At 40.9% G+C, this 24661-nt stretch overlaps 1 protein-coding gene and 1 non-coding gene across 2 annotated transcripts; one reads left to right on the top strand and one right to left on the bottom strand.

Moving 5' to 3' along the window:
• Window positions 1-6675: 6675 nt before the first annotated feature.
• Window positions 6676-7924, top strand: LOC110896930 (lysine-rich arabinogalactan protein 18-like). The gene is made up of 2 exons (XM_035981339.1): window positions 6676-7056; window positions 7835-7924. The coding sequence occupies exons 1-2, from the start codon at window positions 6676-6678 to the stop codon at window positions 7922-7924; spliced, it is 471 nt and encodes a 156-aa protein (XP_035837232.1).
• A 9459-nt stretch (window positions 7925-17383) lies between these two features.
• LOC118485179 lies at window positions 17384-17490 on the bottom strand. The gene has a single exon (XR_004875484.1). It is a non-coding gene; the product is annotated as a small nucleolar RNA R71 (small nucleolar RNA).
• Window positions 17491-24661: the final 7171 nt, after the last annotated feature.

Here is a 24661-nt window from a genome sequence, read left to right on the forward strand (position 1 = left end):
GCAGAAATAAAGATTTTGGATCGAAAAATGTGATTGGGAATGTTCTTGAGATGATCAGACATGTTCGAGCGGATCCACAGATTCGGATGGAAGGACATCAACATCCGGACGGATGGACATCTCAATTCGGACAGATCGACCTTGTCGATTCGGACGAATGGACATTGGGTCTTTATTGTCAATCCGTTCTAAAATCAGTTCATTCCCACGGATGGACCTACTCCATTCGCACGGATGAGCTAATGCCTAAAAAAGGCATTTTTTGATCGCAATGACGAGATGAGTCTCCATAAAAGATTTGGTGATTGAATTTTTTTTTTCGATTTTTTAACGACCAAGCTGGGTTGTTCGGGGACACCGTCTGGGGCTTCAGCGAACAAATTTGATGATGCGATCACAGATTGTGGAAATTGGTGGGGTAGTCATGATACTGGTGCAGAATGATTATCATCTGGGTTATCTGACTACTAATAGGCCGTATCAAAAAATCCGCAATGATGAAAAACTGACGTTTGGGGCTAAAAATGTCATATTTTCAGCATAGTCAAGTTTTTCAGAGATCAGAAAGAACTGGATTGCCTAATTTGAGGGGGAATTCAGTGATAAGACGTCAGAATTTGCAAAAATGAGGGGGAATAAAAATTTCATATTGAAATTCCAGCATTTTTGAAATTCGTGACAATGCAACAGTATTCGGGTGGTTTAGACTTCAGATTGTCTGTAGAAGCATAGGAGCTGGATTCATGATTTCGTGATCATAGGAAGTTCAGACTCTACAGATCAGGGTCAGATTGACGTTATAGGGTTTGAGTCCTGGGTCTTCGTCAAGCCGGTCAGCAGGATAAGCATCAGGAGATGCAATCTGGATTGTGGATACTTATCAGATATCACAGACGTGTGATAGTCTAAAGTGTCAGAATGGTTAATCTTCGAGCAGGTGAATTGTTTTTCGGACTAACCGCCGGGGAAGGATGATGTTTGTTGGTTAAGTTGCTGCCGGAACTAGCGGAGAAGACAATATATCTGTCTTCGTGACTGAAGATGAAGAATGTGAATCTGATCGTGGATGAATGTTTCTGAGATCTGAGTGCGTTACTAGATGATTCGTTATCCGATGGAGATTTGCTGATTGTGGAGAATACCGTTTACATGGATCAATCATTCAGGAGGTGCTTAAAGGTGATCACGAAAAACGGGATTTCAGATTTTTGTGGGCAATCGCAGATTTGAAGTTAACCAGTGGGGTGTTCGAAGTTTCTATCAATTGCCGGTTGGTTTTTGAACATTAAAAGATCAAGCAGGCGGAATGCGCGATCGATGGTGCTGAAATGATATATCAAAAACCGAACGTGGATGTGGCTAAAGGTGAAACAGATTAGCTGCATTGATTAGTTTCAAGTTGACAAAGTTTTTGTAAAGTTGCATTTTTAATACAAAATGCATATTTAATGTTTTAATTGAGTTAAAATCAAACGGGTCTTACAAGTTTGTAAACTAGTATCATATTATAAACTAGTGTGCAAACAAATACCTGAAGATTCATTTCAGGGGGAATGTGTGTATAACATTGTCAAAGCAAACCCGGATCATCAATCAAGGGGGAATCTATTGAATATTTCACGATGCCTGATTAAAGTTGCAGAATATTCAAAACACGGCTCTAGGTTTTCAAAGAGAGGATTCGACAGTGATGGCCAAGGGGGAATCTGTTGGTGTATATTTTGTATGTTTGCCACTGTGCGAATAGGCTAGATAGAGCGTGTGTTAAATATTGTATAGAATAGTGTGAAAACGGACAAGGTTTTGTATGTAACATAGTCCATTCGGACGGATGGACATCAGGTCTGCCCGTTAATAGCCCATTCGTCTCTAAGGTTCAGTTATTGTTAAAGTCCATCCGGACGAATGGACATGTGGCGTTTTGGACGGATAGAGCATGCCTATATATAGGGATGAGGGGTTCCTCATTTGGACAAGCTTTTGGTTCCCAGAGGGGAGATGATGTCCAATTGGTTTCGCGGGTGTGTAACTTCAAATCATAGAATAGAAACCAATTATAATTAACTTGTTCGGTGTCGATTCTACTTCTACTCCTTTCTTATCAATATTACTTCACTGAACCGGTTGTCTCGTGACCAAAACTCCATCAAACCTGCGGGATCTTGGACTCTCAGCCGTTGCAACCAGTAAAACTAGTAACAACTTTGTTAAACGATAAACCAACGGATAATCAATATGTATGCTTGTTTCCTCCATCCTTCTGGCAAGATCACTTACCCCATTCAAGTTGTCAAACCGCTTATCGTTTTTTACCTTTTTAATGTAGTGGTCGAGTTGATATATAAGTTTTTCCTTCTTATCAAAAGTGAAGTCATACGGATACATCTCGGCCAACAATTCACATTTTTCATATAATCATTCAAGTTCAACTAACATATTAACAACACACTACACATATTTAGTGAAAAGAATAAAAAAATGAAAGAAACTAAACTCGAAGTGGCTTGTGGAATTGTTAATTCGAAGTGGTGTGGACGTTAGTTCCGGCTTGAAAAATCGTGAATCAATGTGAGAATTCAGATTTGTTACTTGGTAGTGATAGGGTGGAACTCAGTGTTGAATGGATTAAGGGAACTCTGATGTCGAGTTTAGAAAAGTCGAGTTTAGGTTAAGTGGGTTTTGGGTCGCTACTGGTATAATATTAAAACCCTAGGATTATTTTAGATTTAAAAAAATCGCAAAAAACGGATTCTAACAAGAGTCGAACCGGAGACCTCCAAGTGGATAGAAAACGCCTTAACCCCCCACCCATCACTCAATTTCTGTAATGGGTTCATCCAAGATTTATTTTATGGGTTCATTCGTATTTTTCTATTAAAACTAACACTAACATTTTGAATCCGAGTAGGTTCATGCGAACCCATAACTGGTAATGTAGATCTGCCCCTGGGCAAAATCCTAGCCTTCTCAGTTCTCAGTCGAAGAAGATGATGTGACTACTTGTGATTCGAGGAAATGGGACCGATTACTAGTGAAGCTAAATTTCATTGTCTGTATTTATTAAAAGAATTGGTAAACGTTAACTATATTGGTAATTTAATGGGGGGTGATTGATCTATACATGGTGCCATATATCTATATTTTTTATTGTTTATAGTATTACGTGTAGGATATAAGACTATAAACATTTCAATCCTTTAGATGTCTTTTCACTGAAATGCCAATCGTGTTGCCTTAGTGATAAATCCATTGATCACATATTGATTCAATGTCGAGCTGAAAAGAGGTTTTGTTCTAGCCGACACACACTCTATTCATGATAACTTTACAGAATTATCACCAATGGTGAGTTACAAAAGGTACAAGATATCAGGGTTTGCTATTGTTTACACTACCAAATGGTTTATCTGGATGGCTAGAAACTCACTTGTGTAAAAGAGGTTAAAGACCCTGGATTGTTGAAGATATCAATGGATCAGTCATCAGCCATAGGAGTAGCTTCAAATCCATCAGTATCACCTTTGGAAAAGTATCGGTGCAATTCAACAACATTGTGTTTTTGTTGAGTTTGTTGTTAATAATTTAGCTTTGGAACTCGAATGAATGTTTCTTAGTGTAATTTGTGGTATCCTTCTGGTTTTCTGATGTGTGATAAAATTTATAGTCGTTCAAAAAATGAAAGACATAATTATTTAATCTATTGTGTATTGCCAAAAAATTGTTTAGTAAAAAAACTAGTATTCTTGTTAGGATGGAAGGGGTGATCATCACCCATTACAATCCATTACACACTACATCCAATCACCAATTGACACCTCACTCCATCGCAATCTATCACAATTCACTTTATCGGGTGGTCATCATTCATTCTTTTAAAAAAATTAATTAAACAAATAAGAAATAAAATTAAAACAAATAAAAACCAACATTTATAAAATACATTAAATTAATAAAAATAAAACCAACAAGAAAAATAAGTACTGATGCTTAAAACTAAAATAAAAACTACTCTTCGTCTGTAAGACCCTAAACGCGTTTTGACCCATAACGACGCAACGAAAATTTGAACCATAAAATTTCTTCCTTTATAGTTGTTCTAACGTACTTTAAACCATTTAAATCAAATTTCTTTAACATAGGTACATGATTCATTCTAGATTAAGATAACTACGTTAACATATGATTACAATTACGTGACCACTTCTCCATACAATCCATGATCTTCAACTCGATCTTCGTCCACTTATCTCCTATGATGATGATGATGATGATGATGATGATGATGATGATGATGATGATGATGATGATCTGACTAACCTGCTATCACACCCCGACCCGCAGCGGAAATAGAATTAGATTTTACTAAAATAAAGTATCCTATTTTTTGGTTAGGGGAATCCTAGAATTGTTTTAGGGGTATTCTTTGTATAAAAAAAAGGTTTACATTGCGCGTACGAGGTTGAACCGTAGCCCGTACTACGACTAATATAATGGTGGTTCCTCCCCTAACATACGTTATCATGTTGTAGCATGAGTCATGAATATAACACCGATATCTTTGTTACATGACTATATTATACGTGTATTTCGCACCAAAATTTAACTAGTTTTGTTATTGTCTCTAAAACTTCTAAAACACTAACTCCGCTCTCATATACTATATACTTATATACTTATTCCCAGGGCCAGACCTATATTACAAGTAACCTAGCTTAGGCGGCCTAGAGCCTCCAAAAACATAGGGCCTCTATTTAAAAGAAAATTAATATGCTAACTACTAATATTAATGCAAACTTATTGTTTTAGATATGTTTAATTCCTTATACAAACAAACCACTATTTGTTATAGTTGTGTTAGATTTTTATTTGTTTACAAACACGGCTAAAGGAGTATCGTTTATGATAATATTAAAGAAGGAAAAAGGGACTGAAAGTTTCATTTCGCCTTGGGCCTCTAAAAAGGTTGGAACGACCCTGCTTATTCCTTTATCTCCCAACCTTCAAACCAAACACATCATTTTTTTGAAGTAAACTTCATTAGAAAACACATGAAACGGGGCGAACAACCGTATATATTACAAATATCATTTTAAATTTTAATGGAGACAATTGTTTTTTATATTAAAAAAAGAGAAGGAAAAGATGGAGAATATAGTCTTTGCGTCCTTGGTGCATTTATGCTATGCTAACGCTCGATACACTTTGCTTCTTGCTTAAATTTATTACAAAGACAAACAATCACCGGCCCCCTGGGCCCACCATTTCGGTGCAATCTACTATCACCCCTCGGCTTATGTTAACAGCATCCACCCCCTTATACTTTAAATGTGTTGCAAAAACCACCCTTTAAGTTTAGTCTTAAAGTACAAACAGCTGTTTGTTTAAGATAAAACATTAACTATTGTTTCTATTAGGGTCATCAATCAATAGCCTTCACTTACTGATTGTTGAATGTAGATTAAAAAAACAAATTTGTAAAGTCGTACGGAAAAAATACCACAATTAACTAACTAATTAAGAAAACGACGTTGACAAATATCTTTTCATGCCTACGTAAATTTAGTTTGTATATGCGTCATCATCAACTTTTAAAATGATCACAATAATGTTTGAGCATATGATTGCGTTTGTTTGTATATGCGTCATCGTCAATTTTTTAAAATGATCACAATGACGTTTGACCATATGGTTGCGTCCCTTTGGCTAATTGTCAAACTCATCCTTAGACGTCTAATATTTTTCTTTTTTTAGTTTTTTCTTCAAGAACTTAAACTTGCTATCAAACTTCATTATCTTAATTATGAAGTTGAACTTTGTGCATTCACAAACTTGCCGACAATGTCATTATTCTTTACAATAACCAAATGTGTATAGTACATATATTCAACAATATTAACGTTGTTTAAATGGAACATTGACTCGCTTGTTGGCTAATATCATTTCACTAATTGGAAAGTCGACCCCCTTTGACTCGATCTTGAGCAAATTTGGTTCAAGTGGTTTGATTTCCAATCGTTCGTTGACTCATATAACATAGTTGAATTCCTTGTATATTGATAGTTGGTAATGTATTATATGATACTTTCATAATTTGATATTGTTAATAACTTGTTAGTTTAGAAATTTTATAAAACAAAACATACAAAAATCATCAAAACTAGGAAACAAGGCAACTCGTCGAGCTTGAACTAGCTCAAGTTATAACAAAGTTGAATGTTTGCTCAATTTCTAGCTCAATCAAGAATATCAATAGCGCTAAACAAGATGTTACGTTTTGCAACTAAAGTATCTAAATATCACGTCAAGAATAGCGCTAAACAAGACGTTACTTTTTCCAACTAAAGTACGTGTTTTTCATGTTAAACTTACCAAACCACTATGATATAGTTATATGAGTCAAATCTATCATGTTGCTTGTGAGTTAGATCCGTTTCATGAAAGTCAATGAAAAAGGTTTACAAAGGAAAATGAGAAATAGGTAAGGGTTGTAACTCTAAGATTTATAAAGTTAATATTTAAATTGCAAAAAGATAGAAACCTTAAGGTTAAGAAAGATATATTCTGTCGGTTGATCATCGTCACCTTAACATGCACACAAGTCTTTCTAAAATGGTGTTTCCTTAACACCTACTTATACTACTCCTGTCTAGTTTCTATACCTTTGTTCTAATCGTCATGGATCAGAAAAACACCCTTGTTCTAGTTCTAATCACCGTCATTGTTGCCGCCGTGGGAGGTCAAGCTCCGGTCAAACCCCCATTTCTGAATGCCACAACTCCTCCTGTTGCTTCACCTGTGAATACTACCACAGCTCCAACCATGGCTCCGGCTGCCCTTTCTCCGTCTAAAACTCCGGTGGTTTCTCCTGTTGCGGAGCCGGTCGGTTCTCCGCCGGCTCCAGCGCCTAGCAAGAAAGTTGGACGAAAGAAGCACATTGCACCGGCACCTGCTCCTGTGGTCACGGTGGGATCGACTGCACCTAGCGCAGCTCCGGGAGCGATCACCGATGCTCCCTCTCCTGGTCCATCAGAAGATGATGATGCAACTGCGGACCGGGTACGTAATTTCTTAACATTCGTTTTACAGAATGGAATGGAATCTTGAAGGAATTGGAATGTTGATTTCACTCTTTATTTTGTTGGTTTCAACAAGAAAATGAATTGGAATTGAACAACACAAGGAGGAAGGGAAGCTATATTCTAATTTCATTCAAATTTCATTCCATTTTACAAAACAAACACACCTAAATTACAAATCAAATTTCAATTTCTGCGCAAATTTCCATTCCAATTCTATTACAATCCATGAAACGCTACCGGTTTTTAAAACATTGTTTTTGTTGTTAAGTGATGCGTTACACAACTAAATGTTGTGCTAGAAAATCTTGAGCAATTGTTGTTTAAAAAAACTGCCAATAGTGATCAACTAAACTAACATCTGATCAATTTTGATGTGGAAATTGATGAATGGTGAAAACAGAATAATGGAGCAGAGAAAATGAAGAATGTGCACTTGATGGTCGGGAGCTTGGTGATTGGATTGGCTGTGTTCTGCTGCTTCTAGAGACCGTTTTTTCGATAAAAATTTAGATTATATACAGAATTTGCAGTTTATTTACTTTTTAAATCTAGGGCTATATATAGATGTATATGAAAATAAAAATAGAATGATCACCTGTCTCTGTTTATGGATTAATAATTCTGTTTTATTTTCTAAATAACCGAGGCATGTTGTGAAACAACGACCTACTAGCAATGTATAGAGAAGAATCAGAGAATGGAACATGGATTTCTTAATGATGTAAAATATGGATCACATATAACTCTATTTATAGGCTTACAAGATTGGAGTTAAGTACATGAAGAGTTGGGAGTTAAGTTGTCACACCCCAACCGATGGCGGAAACATCGGGGAGCGGCACTGAGCCAAACAGATTGTTCAGAAGTTTCCATAACAATTATATTTACCAGAAATTAAGTAACACGTCCGATACCATGTCATATAAGATAAAATAATTATTATAGACAAAAATCTAGGCAAATTGTTCTGTTCCGACAACTCAGGTTTCATTAGTACAGACAACTATTTGTTGGTCTCTAAGACTCTTTCCTAGCCTTGATTTCCAAGCAAATAGACACCTTATGCACCTGTCACATACGTTAAAATAACAGTCAATACACATGGTGTAAAGGCGAGCATACAAGTTTGATAATAGCATATAGAGTTCGAAATAGTTTACGCATAACCAACACGTACACTGAGTAAAACGAAGCATGTTAGTTATCGACATGAACCTATTGATACCAATGACTGCGGGTTGACTGCCCAAGGCAGTTCGTAATACATGATCACCACTGTAATCCATGCAAATAATTGTCCTTAACAACCCCCGTGTGAACAGGTGCTGAGTCCAAACTATAGTACTATCGTTGCTAAGGCATGTAGACAGCATTCCATGTGTAAACATAACAAACAAGCATTCATTAAGTCATGTATAACATGCGGTAACGGTTAGCGTTTAAAGTATTGCGTAGTGTGTTCGATGTGATTTAGAATAAGTAACGTATGTAACACCCAAAAGTGCGAAAGCAAAAAGGGATCGAGTATACTCACAGCGGTTGATGGATTGAAGGGAGCGCTTGAGAGTAAGGTTTGCCTGAATAGTTCGATAGTATAACGATAAGTGACGCGTAAAACGAAAACAAGTGTTGGTGGGTCGAACAGCTGGTCGATCGGATGGTAGTCCAATCTGATAGCTGATCGTGCGAGTGACAATCCGTTCGGACGACTGTCCAGTCGGATGGCCGTTCGAGTGGATTGTTTCTTCCTTTGGGAAGGATGTGTTTGTGTATGATGGCTTGACTTTTGAAGTTTTTGTTGTAGCATTATAAAACATTGAAGTATCCCTACCTTTCAGGTCGGTCGATCGGACGGTCGTTCAGTCGGCCGGCACCCCGTTCGGTTGGGCACGTCAGTGAGAACAAGTTCACAGCAGGTTGTCACTCGACCGGACAGTAGTTCGATCGGGTGGCATTCTTAGTGCATTGAACATGTTGAAAATTGTTTAAGTGTTGAAGTTTAAATGTCTCATGGTTTAAATGACCGTTCGATCGGATGGTAGTTCGATCGGACAACACTTCGTTCAACATTCAGACCTCAAAGATTAGCAAAAAGTTAAGTGTGGGACCCAAGGTGTAAGCCGTTCGGTTTGGCCAGTCGATCGGATTGGTTGTTCGATCGGACAGCAGTCCGATCGGACGGCGCTCCATCCTGGTCGTCCTGTTCGTCTTACACTTGGTTGTTTTGGATTGTTTGTCATTTTTATCGAGGCATTTTGATAACGAGTCAAGCAACAGAAGCTAGGTCATTACTTGGTTCTCCTGATCGGACATGAATCACCCAACTTCGATTAGTGAACTATTCGAGACGGTGGTTCATGTTTAACCCGAAATCGGTAAACCTCGTGGATAGAATCCGGATCTCGAGCCACACAACCACTAGAATGAGTAGTAGGTCGGCGCAAGCTCTGTTTCTACCGGTTTTGAAGGCATTGAGTGTAAAAGAGTTAAAAGAAAGTTGGAAAACTATCTTTCAATCCTTTTCTTTGTGAATATGTTTAGATCTATGAAAGATCTTTGTTAGTTTATGTGGAAATCGGTTAGATCTAAGTTGTTCTTGGTGGATTGAGGCCAAAACATGAAGTTCTTCAAGAACGCATGATGACGTCATCCTAGAACACCTTGAATCTTGGTGATTTCACGGTTAAAAGTTAAGATTCAAAAGATAGAAAGGTGTAGGAGTGCGTGTAGATCAAGAAAGTACAAGATTTAGGATGAGATCTTACCGGAATTGAGAGAAATCTAAAGAAAAGTGAGGAGTATGCGCTGGTCGGACAGAGAGTTGCCAAAAGTGGAAAGAATGAAAGTGACATGGGGTATTTATAGGGTTCCAAAAGAGGAAAGGGGCTGGTCGATCGGCCAGGCAGCTAGATCGGACAGCCTGTCCGATCGGACGGCAGTCTGAGCGGACGGCTGGTCGATCGGCTGGTTTCCTGATCGATCGGTCGTCTGGTTCGAGTGCTCGGTGCGACGAGTTTTTCAGTTTCGATTTCGATTGCGAGCGTTGCGACGCGATAGGGTTTCCTAGTAAAATTACTTTTAATCCCAACTACTCATATCTTGCGCTATCTCTTCTCCACTAATTATCATACTATATCAACATACAAGCATCCTTATTTTGTATTCGTTTTGCATTTGCGATTCGATTGCGATTGAGTTCGATTGCGTTTCGATTGATTACCACTCAGAATAAATAAACATGCACAAGTAACACATAAGGCACACACACACGTATAACAATCACCAAAAATGTGTAATTCGAGTTGCGAGCGCGATGTTGATTAGATTAGTTTGATTAGTGTTTAATTGACTTTATCGCATTGTTACTTCCTATTGTTCATAGTCGTAAGGCGATTCATAGCGATAAGTATACATCGATTACTGCGATTCTTAACAGTTACTCCACATAATACAACTAAAGCGAAAAAATAAAATATACTAATCTATAAGTCAAAGAAGTCAAAACAGGAATTCAGCAAGGAGAGACAAATTGCAATTAGCAATCTTTTCTTCGTTTGACTTGAATCTTGACTTTGACTTTGACTTTCGAAACACGGGGTGTTACAGCCTCCCTTAGTTAAGGGAATTTCTTCCCGAAATTAGGTCGAAGCCGTAACAAACAACTGTGGGTACTTCGTCTTCATGTCGCTTTCGAGTTCCCAAGTGAACTTTGCGCCTCGTTTGCCTAACCACCGGACTTTCATGATAGGAATGCGCGAGCGTCTGAGCTGCTTGGTTTGGTGATCCATGATTTCGATAGGCTTCTCCACGAAGTGTAGTGTTTCCTTTATTTGGAGGTCATCGAGAGGTACAATTAAATCATGCTCAGCCAGGCACTTTCGAAGGTTTGACACATGGAAAGTCGGGTGGACATTACTGAGTTCCTCCGGTAGTTCGAGTATGTAGGCGACTTTTCCGATCCTTTCCAGAATCTTAAAAGGTCCAACATATCGAGGCGCTAGTTTCCCTTTCTTGCTGAATCTGACCACACCTTCCAAGGTGATACCTTTAGGAGTACGTAGTCGCCAACGTCAAATTCAAGGGGCTTGCGTCGTCTATCGGCGTAACTTTTCTGTCGACTTCGAGCTTTCAACAAGTTGTCTCGAATTTGGAGGACTTTGTCAGTAGTTTCTTGCAATTGCTCGGGACCGGTTAATTGCGAGTGACCGATCTCGTGCCATATAATAGGCGATCGCATCTTCTTCCGTATAAAGCCTCGAATGGTGCCATCTGAATGCTGGAATGATAACTGTTGTTATACGAGAATTCGACTAACGGTAGATAGGTATCCCAATTACCACCGAAGTCTATGACACACGAACGGAGCATGTCTTCAAGAGTACAAATCGTTCTTTCAGTCTAACCGTCGGTTTGAGGGTGGAATGCGGTACTCAGATTAAGCGTAGTACCGAGAGCAGCTTGAAACGTTTCCCATAGTCGTGAGGTAAACCGAGCATCACTGTCAGAGATGATGTCGCGAGGCGTTCCATGATTACAAATGATCTCGTTGGTGTAGATTCGGGCTAATCGTTCTACCTTGTAGTCTTCTCGTATTGGCAAAAAGTGAGCAGATTTGGTTAAACGGTCAACAACAACCCAAATGCTGTCGTGACCTGATGACGTGTGTGGAAGCTTTGTTATGAAGTCCATGGCTATACCCTCCCACTTCTACATGGGGATAGGGGGTTGGTCGAGTAAGCCAAAGGGCCTTTGATGTTCAGCATTGACCCTTGCACAAGTCAGGCACTTCCCAACGTAGAGAGCAATATCCCTTTTCATACCCGGCCACCAGTACTTATAGCGAAGATCCTGGTACATTTTATCGGCACCGGGATGAATAGAATACCGGGATTTGTGGGCTTCGTCCATCAATATCTGTCGCAAATTGGTCTGTTTAGGGATCCAAATTCGGTCCAGAAAATGGAATATCCCATTCGACTTACTCACTAGCTGAGCTCCATCGTGATAGATTCGTTCCTTCTTCAAAGTGCGTTCATTAAAACAGGCATGTTGGCCTTCGCGGATGAGGGTTTCGAGATCATATTGGGCTTGGGTATCACGAATGCTGAGCAAATAACTCCGTCTGCTGAGAGCGTCGGCAACGACATTTGCTTTGCCTGGGTGATAACGAATCTCATAGTCGTAATCGTTGAGAACTTCTACCCATCGGCGTTGACGCATATTAAGTTCTCTCTGATCAAAGATCTGTTGTAGGCTCCTATGATCGGTAAAGATCGTACACTTGGTACCATACATGTAGTGTCGCCAAATCTTTAACACAAAAACATCTGCGCCTAGCTCGAGATCATGGGTTGTATAGTTCTTCTCGTGGATTTTGAGCTGACGAGACGCGTAAGCTATAACCTTGTCCCGCTGCATAAGAACACAACCAAGACCAAGGTTGGAAGCATCACAATAGACAATGAAACCGTCGTTTCCATCGGGCAACGTGAGAACAGGAGCAATGGAGAGCATGTGTTTAAGGGTTTGGAAGGCAGACACTTGTTCAGTTCCTCAAACAAAAGGCTTGTCTTTATGCGTGAGAGCGGTAAGCGGCACAACGATCTTCGAGAATCCTTCGATAAATCGTCGATAATAGCCCGCTAGCCCGAGAAAAGAACGGACTTCAGACGGGTTCTTAGGCGTAATCCAGCTCTTAATTGCTTCAATCTTCGCGGGATCAACGTGAATACCTTGATTATTTACGATGTGACCCAGAAACTGAACCTCCTCCAACCAGAATTCACACTTGGAGAACTTGGCATAGAGACGATTCCCCTGTAGTAGTTCGAGAACCAAACGTAGATGTTGCGCGTGTTCGGCTTTCGATTTGGAATACATCAAGACATCGTCGATGAACACGATGACGAAACGGTCGAGATAAGGTTTACACACGCGATTCATCAGATCCATAAAAATCGCAGGTGCGTTGGTTAAACCAAAAGGCATAACAACGAACTCATAGTGGCCGTAACGAGTGCGAAAAGCGGTTTTGGGTATATCCTCCTCCTGAATGCGTAGCTGGTGATAGCCTGAGCGTAGATCGATCTTCGAGAAACACGTAGCAACTTGTAGCTGATCAAACAAATCGTCAATGCGAGGTAGGGGATATGGGTTCTTGATGGTTAGCCTATTCAATTCCCGGTAGTCGATGCACATCCTGAACGACCCATCCTTTTTTTGACGAAAAGGACTGGCGCGCCCCAAGGAGAGGTGCTCGGGCAAATGAAGCCTTTCTCAATCAATTCTTGAAGCTGACTCGAGAGTTCACACATTTTGGACGGTGCGAGTCAGTAAGGAGCTTTGGCGACAGGGTTGGCTCCAGGAATGAGGTCGATACGAAAGTCGATATCACGACTTGGCGGTAGTCCAGGAAGATCATCAGGGGACCTGAGGAAATTCACGGACCACAGGGACGTCTTTCACTTCTGTCTTCCTTTTCTTTTCCTTCTCCGCTACTATAATGTTAGCCAAGAAAGCTCTGTATTCCTTGCGGAGATACTTGCTAGCTTGGACACATGACATAAGTTTGAGACCTTTCAAATCAGTTTCGCCATAAACACACAATAAATCACCATTCGCGAGCGAGAATCGAATCATCTTATCAAAGCATACAACTTCAGTATTGTTTTCGCGAAGAAAGTCCATGCCTCCTATGACATCAAAACTTCCGAGTTGCATCGGAATAAGGTCGATTGGGAAGATGTGATTGTTGAGCTCAAGGGTACAATCATGAAGAACAAAATTAACGGCGACAGTTCTTCCGGTGGCGACTTCAACATCGAATGTCGAAGGGAGATGGGAGCGCTTATGACTAAGGAGCTTCTCGAATTCAAACAACACAAAGCAATTATCGGCTCCAGTATCAAACAAACACGATGCATAAATATCATTCACAAGAAACGTACCGTTCACCACGTTGTTGTCAGCCCAGGCTTGGTGCACATTGATGTTGAACGTTTTGGCGCGTGCGGCTTGTGGCTGTTGTTGTGGCTGTCGCTGCTGGTGAGGCTGCTGCTGCTGGGGCTCTTGTTTCACAACCCTGTTCGGGCACATGTTCGCAAAGTGGTTGGGATCACCACATGCGAAGCAGACTCTGGCGTTGATCGCGGGTGCCTGAGCCGCGTGATGGCCTTGCGGGGCTGGGAGCATAGCTTGATAAGCAGTGGCAGGAGCTGCGGTGTTACGGGGACCAGTACGGCAGTTGACAGTGAAGTGGCCGTACAAGTTGCAGTGGGCGCAGAAACGACATGCAAGACCCCCCGGGTGATGATAAGAGCATGTCGGGCAAGCCGGGTGGGGACCTGTGTATGCACGCTTTGCAGGAGGTGCATAGGTAACTGGTGCTGGACGGTGGTGGGACTGCTATTGAGTCGGTACGGCTTGTAGGGGAGTAGCTGTGGTTGTGGCAGCACAGTTCTTGTTGCTGGAGCTGCTGTTGTTGTTCTTCTTCTTTCGGCGTGAGGACTTTGACGATTGAGCGGCGACGATTTCAGTGGTTGGTGCGGTGGTAGCTTGATGTAGAGACTTGGAAGCTTTATCCAAAAAACCAGCTTTTACACGCTTGTCGTTGATCTCGGCAGCAAGCAGGTAAGTTTCTTCGATCGTTACTGTCTTCGCGGCATGCACACGATCAGCAACACAGTCGGGTAGAGCTCGGATGTATTTCTTGATTGTCATATCAGACGTCTTCACTAGATCGGGACAGATGATGCTGAGCTGCTTGATATGCACAAAATGCAACATATAAATTACATCAATTGTGGCTTAAAACTAACCCTTTTTAGTACTAATGTTGGAAAAAGTGTGCTTTTGTCTTCCTTTTGTATTTTCAGGATTAAATGAGCTCAAAATAACAAAAGAAGCAATAAGACAGCAAAATCTAATATAAATACAAGAAAAGGAGCAAAAGTGATATGCCCGACCCCCCGACAGCATCTTCCCAATCAAAACAAAGAAGACAGAAGACTGAACGCCCCGTGCTCAAGAAGCAGCAGAAAAGACAAACCCATAAAAGCTTCTACTGCTCACCACAGGGTCGTGCCCAGCGGACACGGGGGGTGTGGTCAACTTCCTGCAGGCGCATTTATTGTAATTGCGAATTATAATTAATGAAGAGAGAGAGAGAGAGAGTGTGTTAGATGGATACGGGGCTGTGCCCAGCGGGCACGGGGCCGTGTCCGAGCTTCTGTTCAGCCTATAAATAGGAGTGTTTGGAGCTCTTGCAACTCATCCCTTGGCACACCACCTCTCTCACACTTCACCCACCACCCACCACCATCACAACACCATCATCCACCACCATCATCCATTGTCCATCATAGAGTGTGTGAGTCGTCTCGGGATCCAAGATTGATCGTAAGAGTTCTTGACAATCAAAGGCCATGTTTGCCTAAGTCTCTTACATCACTAGGTGAAGACAAGTGTTTAGTGTAATACTTTTTATTTTTAATCTTTTGCACTTTTTAATTGGTTTTGTATTAATGACTTTAATTACTAGTTTCTTATGTTGAAGGTGATTCTTCCTTATCGTTTGTCCGTGGTATCTTGACATTATTTTACTGTCTATATAAAATAAAAGATTTTTACCATTCATATATCCACGGTCTATATGGAGGTATGTTGGCTACCTGGTCGGGGGTTAAGGGAACGGTTTGGTAAGAGTCTTGCCATTGTTTAGTGTATAGATCCTGCAAAGGACCTGGGTCAAATTTAGTAGGACCTCCTTCAATACCCAAAGGTATTGGATGGCGGAGGTCCAAACTCTTTGATCCCCTCATAAGTTAAACTACTATTAAAACTTTAACCCGGCTACTTAGGACTGTATCCCTGCTGACTCAGACTACTTAGCCGAGGGTAACGTCGCCTTCAAAAGAGGGGCCTACCACATAATGCATTAATAACTTAATTAATTATCTTTCAATAATCCAACCCTTTAGGATTGTATCCTTGCTGACTCAAACTACTGGGCTGAGGGTAACGTCGCCTTCAAAAGAGGGGCCTACTACAATAACTAAGATAATCTCTTAAACAAGTGCAAAAGTGCGAAAATAATCAAAGGTTACACTACACACGAGTCGGATCCAAGTGATTCATCTTGTCTATCTGTTTTTAGTTTTATTTTATTTTTCAGCATTTTAGTTAGTTTTATTTTCTTAGTTTAAAACTCTTTTTCTAACATTTTGATTTGATTAGACGTTGAGGATAAACCGGTACTAAAAGCTCTTGTGTCCTTGGACGACCTCGGTATCTTACCAACACTATACTACGTCCACGATAGGTGCACTTGCCCATATGTGTGTTTAGTGTTAGTAAATATCGTGTTTTATAAATTTAAAACTTGGCTAAAAAGTGTAAAAAGGGCTTAAAATATATACCTAAAACATATACACACTGGCACGCATCAAGTTTTTGGCGCCGTTGCCGGGGACACAAGGATTTTAAGAAAGTTAGGAATCAACGGCCTAATCATTTTTTCTATTTTCTTTTTATTTTTTTAGGATTCTCTTAATTTTTTAGCTTCTGCAGAACTCAGCACGGGTCGTGCCTGGTCGGACACAGACCGTGCCCAACAGTATCACTGGCAGTTTTTATTTTCCGAGTTACAGAGGGCTGAGCACGGGGCCGTGTCGGTGCAACACGGGGCCGTGTCCAACTTTCCATTAACAGGGATCCGGAAAACAATCGCTGTACTTCCGACCACGGGCTGTGTTTAGTGATTCTTTTCTGTTTTTATTGCAGGATTTGGAACCAGACGCCACCCTCTACATAGTGTATGAGCTCCAGTTCCAATAAAGACATAAAAGAACCTCTAGAAGAACCCGAACGCTTTCTCAGAAAAAGACTTAAAGCTAAAAACCAAGAGAAAGTTTCGGGGACCCACTTCCAATGGCGGACCAACGTACCCTCACGGTTTACCTACGACCCACCGTAGGTAATCTCGGCGCCGCTATCAATGCACCGAATGTCGAAGCCAACAACTTTGAACTTCGGCTACATTTGATACAAATGCTTCAAAACTCGGCAACCTTTCATGGGCTTGCGTACGAGGATCCCCATCTACATATTACTAATTTCTTAGAAATATGTGATACCTTTCGAATCAATGGAGCATCAAATGACGCGATCCGCCTCCGAATGTTTCCATTTTCACTAAAAGACCGAGCAAAAGCTTGCTCAACACCCTCTCAGTTGGTTCGGTAAACACCTGGGATGAACTAGCCCAAAAATTTCTATATAAGTATTTCCCTCCCGCTAAAACGGCTAAATTAATGACTGAAATTAATACATACTCACAAGAGGATGGGGAATCCTTATATGAAACTTGGGAAAGGTTCAAGGAGCTATTGCGCAAGTGTCCCCATCACGGTCTTGCGGTATGGCAACAAGTGTCCACTTTCTATAATGGGTTGTTGCGACATACAAGACAAACACTTGACTCTAGCTCCAGGGGACTTTTAGGTAATCGCCGTCCACATGAAATATACAATCAAATCGAGAAAATTGCTCAAACCAATTTTCAGTGGCACACTCCCCGAGGCAATAAATCTATTGCCCCGGGCGCCCATAGGGTTGATGAAAGCACTTCTTTACAAGCCCAAATCGAGGCCCTTTCTTCAAAAATTAAAAAGCTAGAAATGACAAAAACGGTCTCGGTAATGGCTTGCGAAGGGTGTGGTGGGCCACATGAAAATTGGAGTTGTATGAAAGAAACAAATGATCAAACAGAGTCGGTAAACTACATTGATAATAGACCTAGGCCGTCGGGTCCTCCAACGGGTACCTACAACCAAGGATGGCGTAACCACCCTAACCTTGGTTGGAGAGAACCCGGCAATAGTAGTAACCAACAAAGTCTAAATCAACGAACAAACTTTCAACAACCAAGAAATGAGTCATAAAATTTCCCTCAACAACAAGGTGGACGAGAAACGCTTGAAGATACTATATCTTGCCTCATCTCCGACACTGAAAAGAAAAACTCGGATCGGTTTCAACAATTGGAATCAAATTTTAGAAATCAACAAGCTAGTATACAAAACATTGAAAAACAAATAAGTCAACTAGCTCAAAATTTCTCTGAGAGGCCACAAGGCGCGTTACCAAGTAATACCGAAACAAACCCAAAAGCTCAAGTTCATCTCATAACATTAAGAAACCGTACCGTGGGTCCTGTGGAAGCTCCGCCACCACCAACCGAGGAAAGCACAACACCGCCCCAGCAAGATAAGGCTTCTCCTCTATTTCAAGAGCCCACCAAGGCTCCTCCGGTTCCGTACCCCGGTAGGTTAATTCGTCAAAAGACCAATGAGCAATTCGCAAACTTTGAAAGTCTACTAAAACAATTGCATGTTAATATTCCTTTCATAGAAGTCCTAACTAAAATGCCTAAATACTCAAAATTCATGAGGGACTTTCTCACTCATAAAAGGAAAATTGAATCATTGCAATTAGTTAACCTAGGCGAAGAATGCTCCGCCCTCGTACTCAACAAACTTCCCCAAAAGAAGATTGATCCCGGAAGCTTCACAATTCCTTGCTCGATCGGGGAATCCCCCATTCGTAATGCACTAGCCGACCTTGGGGCTAGCATTAAACTCATACCCGCATCAATGTTCAAACGACTCGGCATAGGAAAAAAGAGCCCTACCAAGATGAGTATACAACTTGCCGATAGATCCGTCAAATACCCGCAAGGTGTCGCTGAAAATCTATTGGTCAAAGTCGACAATTTCGTCTACCCGGCCGACTTTGTCATACTAGATATGGAATAAGACACCGAAGTCCCCCTCATATTAGGGAGGCCATTTATAGCCACCGCACAAGTAGTGGTAAACATGAATGACGGAACACTCACTTTAAAATATGGGGATAAGGAAGTGACGTTCGGGGTTGGGAAGAGAATAGAGGACGATGACCCGGTCAATTACATGAAGGTTATTGATTCGAGTTTGGATGATGCTCTCCGACGGTGCAACATAGGATGCAAAACATCCCGCTGGGAAAACATATAACCTCACTTTGGGTCTAGCCAAGGACCCTTATAAACGTGGCGCACCACGGAGGCATTCCGCGGAACTATCCTTAGTTTAGTTTAATCTTTTAGTTTAATTTTAATTTGCAGGAATAAAACACACTCATGATGGTCAAGGATAACAAGGGAAACGGGAAACATAGCCCCATGCACGAAAACATGGTCATCCGACAACAATTTCTTCATTACAGTAAGCTCAGCACGGGCCGTGTCCGCCCAACACGGCCCCGTGCTGCACACTCTGCAGAAAATTGCCCAGTTCAGGTAACTGGACACGGGCCGTGTTCGCTGAACACGCTCCCGTGTCCAGGCTTCTGTTTCTTTTCTTTAATTTTTGTCGCTGGCACCTGAACACGGGGCCGTGCCGGGTCCCCACGGGGCCGTGTCCAGGATGCCAGTAACATAAAATTTTGCTTTTAACACCATTTTACACATTCAGTCAACCTAAAAACTTATTTTTGGGACACATTGAGGACAATGTGTAATTTAAGTGTGGGGGGGGGGGGGATGCTAAAACCTTGAATTTTGCAAGTCCTAATAACAAGCCTTACACAAAACTCTATTGGAACCGCTAATTACCCCAAATTTTTTCAAAAAATTTTCATTTTTTTTACTTGTCTAAAGTTTAAGTTGGAAATTCAAGTTCTAACAAGGTTATATTTTTACAAGTTTACAACCGACAGCGTCGTGATAAAAAGAACCAACATAAGAAAATTACAAAAAGGCATGACAAACTTAGTTAAAATTTGATTATATATACTTGATCGCATGAAAAGCCCTTTCCCACAAAAGTGAGTTTTGAGCCTTTATCGAGCATACAAATATATATCTTTACACTAAATGCTCATTTTTCGTTTCTTGTGTGAATAGCCACTTGGTTCGTATGACTCGAGAACTTGCCACAACAATACATTCCCGGTCCTTACCAACTTAAACCCAAGTAAGTAAATGATGGAGGCATTAGAACTAACCCCTTTTTCATTCTACACCATTATTTTTCATTTTTTTTACCACCTACCCAAACTCCCCCTAGTTAACCCCTTTGAGCCTAAACCTTTTCATTTCTTAACCCAAAATAATCACCCTTTTTACCCACCTAAACCTTTTTATTTTTAACCCTTTTCTTTTAGTAACGACGTTTGTTTTTCGTATGACTTATGTTGAAAAAAAAAATATTTTGATGAAACCAAATAAACAAACAAGTTCATCAAAAATAACTTTGTTTGAGAAAAAAATTGGTTCATCAAAATAAAATAAAAATGTGAAAAATAAAAAGTCTTTCAAAAACCGACGTTTGTTACGCTTTTCGCCCTTTTACTAACCACTAACCCAACCACTCACCTTTAGCCCAAGCCTAACCCTTCACCCAAAAAGTCCTCTTGATATTTACAAAGGTATATAGTTAAAAAGGAGGAGGATTGATTGCTTGGCAAGCTTATGGTAGAAGTAAGTTCCATGCCGCTCTCGAGTGATTCACTAAAAATACACCTTCGGCCGAGTGTTGAGTGATTCCCCCGTGAGGTATGTGAACTTGTATATAAATGGAATTTTAAAAAGGTATGTTATGCCCTAATAAATAATTTATCTTATGAAACGTTTTTTTATAAATCATGACGAATAGGATTGTAAATAAATAAAAATAAAACCTAAATAATCTTGGAATTCCTGACACTCTATGACAAGCCCAAAAACCTTCTCTTCTACCCATTCCATTTGGGAGTGGATAAAGCCACATTATAAAGAGTTTTGCTTGAGGACAAACAAAGATTCAAGTGTGGGGGTATTTGATACGCACAAAATGCAACATATAAATTACATCAATTGTGGCTTAAAACTAACCCTTTTTTAGTACTAATGTTGGAAAAAGTGTGCTTTTGTCTTCCTTTTGTATTTTCAGGACTAAATGAGCTCAAAATAACAAAAGAAGCAAAAAGACAGCAAAATCTAACGTAAATACAAGAAAAGGAACAAAAATGATATGCCCGACCCCCCGACAGCATCTTCCCAAGCAAAACAAAGAAGACAGAAGACTGAACATGCCCCATGCTCTGCGAGCACGGGGCCGTGCCCAAGAAGCAGCAGAAAAGACAAACCCATAGAAGCTTCTACTGCTCACCACGGGGCCGTGCCCAGCGGACACGGGGGCGTGGTCAACTTCCTACAGGCGCATTTATTGTAATTGCGAAATACAATTAATCAAGAGAGAGAGTGTCAGATGGACACGTGGACCTTCTTCCTCAATTTTTAATCAACACCTCCATTAAAGCTTGGAAGCTTCATGTCTCCAACCTTTATTGTAGTGTTTGTAAAGTTCTTATTCTAGGAGTCTTGTCTAAAATAAGTTATGCAAACTTTGTTTTGAATTATTTGTGCTTAAAATTAACCTATAAACTAGGAAAATAATTTAAAACTCCAAGATTCCTAGGTTTAAAAACTTACAGACACTCAGACACGGGGCCGTGTCTGAGGGACTGTTTTGCAAAAATATAGCTCTTTTCGGTCTGTTTTCCCAGAATGGCGAGCAGAACAAGCGGGACGTCTTCATCGCACTCAAGGAGCAACCGACAGGGGAGGAGGTCATCAACGGCGGAAGACTCTCTTGTAAACTATGTTTACGCCCTAAGAGAGGCTATTCATGAAATGACGGGGGTGGAAGAAGCATTGGTCGACCGTATCAACCATCTAACGGTGGGACTAGAAGGGTGTCTCCAGGAGGTCAACCTCTTGCACCAGAGGTTGAACATTCTCGCATCTCCTCCTTTGGTACCTATAATAACCCAAAGGGCATGGAACATGGTGCCTGAAGTCATCATACCAGCCGAGTGGTATGCCATGCACCCAGGACCCCCTCGAGACATATTGCAAGGAGTCCCGGTTGGCGTCTCCCCTCCTCCGCAAGATGTTGAGGAAAACGAGGCCACCTTCTTCCTCCCAAGAGAGATAGAAGAATGGCTTTAACAACATCTAGGAAATGATAAGCGCAAAATGCAACATATAAATTATATCAATTGTGGCATAAAACTAACCCTTTTTTAGTACTAATGTTGGAAAAAGTGTGCTTTTGTCTTCCTTTTGTATTTTCAGGATTAAATGAGCTCAAATTAACAAAAGAAGCAAAAAGACAGCCAAATCTAACAAAAATACAAGAAAAGGGACAAAAGTGGATTGCCCGACCCCTCGACAGCATCCTCCTAAGCAAAACAAAGAAGGCAGAAGACTGAACACGCCCCGCGCTCAGCGAGCACTGGGCCGTGCCCAAGAAGCAGAAGAAAAGACAAACTAATATAAGCTTCTATTGCCCACCACGGGGCCGTGCCCAACGGACACGGGGGCGTGGTCAGAGTACTGCAGGCGCATTTATTGTAATTGCGAATTACAATTAATGAAGAGAGAGAGTGTCAGACGGACACGGGGCCGTGCCCAGGCTTCTGTTCAGCCTATAAATAGGAGTGCTTGGAGCCATTTCAACTCATCCCTTGGCACATCACCTCTCTCACACTTCACCCACCACCCACCACCATCACAACACCATCATCCACCACCATCATCCATTGTCCATCATAGAATGTGTGAGTCGTCTCGGGATCCAAGATTGATCGTAAGAGTTCTTGACAACCAAATGCCATGTTTGCCTAAGCCTCTTACATCACTTGGTGAAGACAAGTGTCTAGTGTAATACTTTTTATTTTTAATCTTTTGCACTTTTTATTTGGTTCTGTATTAATGAATTTAATAACTAGTTTCTTATGTTGAAGGTGATTCTTCCTTATCGTTTGTCCGTGGTGTCTTGACATTATTTTACTGTCTATATAAAATAAAAGATTTTCACCATTCATATCTCCACGGTCTATATGGAGGTATGTTGGCTACCTGGTCGGGGGTTAAGGGAACGGTTTTGTAAGAGTCTTGCCCTTGTTCAGCGTTTAGAGGTCCTGCAAGGGACCTGGGTCAAATTTAGTAAGATCTCCTTCCATACCCAAAGGTATTGGATGGCGGGGATCCAAACTCTTTGACCCCCTCATAAGTTAAACTACTATTAATACTATAACTCGGCTATTTAGGATTGTATCCCTGTTGACTCAGACTACTTAGTCGAGGGTAACGTCACCTTCAAAAGAGGGGCCTACCATAATTTGCATTAATTACTTAATTAATTATCTTTCAATAATCCGACCCTTTAGGATTGTATCCTTGCTGACTCAAACTACTGGGTTGAGGGTAACGTCACCTTCAAAAGAGGGGCCTGCTATAATAACTAAGATAATCTCTTAAACAAGTGCAAAAGTGCGAAAATAATCTAAGGTTACACTATACACGACTCGGATCCAAGTGATTCATCTTGTCTATCTGTTTTTAGTTATTTTTAAGCATTTAGTTAGTTTTATTTTCTTAGTTTTAAAATCTTTTCTAACATTTTGATTTGATTAGACGTTGCGGATAAACCGGTACTAAAAGCTCTTGTGTCCTTGGACGACCTCGGTATCTTACCAACACTATACTACGTCCACGATGGGTGCACTTGCCCATATGTGTGTGTAGTGTTTGTAAATATCGTGTTTAATAAATTTAAAATTTGGCTAAAAAGTGTAAAAAGGGCTTAAAATATATACCTAAAACATACGCACACTAGCACGCATCAAGTTTTTGGCGCCGTTGCCGGGGACACAATGATTTTAAGAAAGTTAGGAATCAACGGCCTAATCATTTTTTTTATTCTCTTTCTATTTTTTTAGGATTTTTCTAGTTTTTCAGCTTCTGCAGAGCTTAGCACGGGCCGTGCCTGGTCGGACACGGGCCGTGCCCACCAGTGTTACTGGCAGTTTTTAGTTTTCCGAGTTACAGAAGGCTGACCACGGGCCGTGTCCAACTCTCCAGTAACAAGGATCCGAAAAACAATCATTGTAACTCCGACCACGGGCCGTGTTTACTGAGCACGGGGCCGTGGTGAACCTTCTGACCAACATTCTTTTCTGTTTTTGTTGCAGGACTTGGAACCCGACGCCACCTCTACGTAGTGTATGAGCTCCAGTTCTAATAAAGACATAAAAGAACCTCTAGAAGAACCCGAACACTTTCTCAGAAAAAGACTAAAAGCTAAAATCAAGAGAAGGTTTCGGGGAACCCACTTCCAATGGCGGACCAACGTACCCTCATGGATTATCGACGACCCACCGTAGGTAATCTCGGCGCCGCTATCAATGCAACGAATGTTGAAGCCAATAACTTCGAACTTCGGCCGCATTTGATACAGATGCTTCAAAACTCTACAACCTTCCATGGGCTTGCAGACGAGGATCCCCATCTACATATTACTAATTTCTTAGAAATATGTGATACCTTTCGGATCAATGGAGCATCGAATGACGCCATCCGCCTCCGAATGTTTCCTTTTTCATTAAAAGACCGAGCAAAGGCTTGGCTTAACGCCCTCCCAGCTGGATCGGTAAACACCTGGGATGAACTAGCCCAAAAATTTCTATATAAGTATTTCCCTCCCGCTAAAACGGCT

Source organism: Helianthus annuus, chromosome 12 (assembly GCF_002127325.2).
Source record: "Helianthus annuus cultivar XRQ/B chromosome 12, HanXRQr2.0-SUNRISE, whole genome shotgun sequence".
Lineage (NCBI taxonomy): Eukaryota > Viridiplantae > Streptophyta > Magnoliopsida > Asterales > Asteraceae > Helianthus > Helianthus annuus.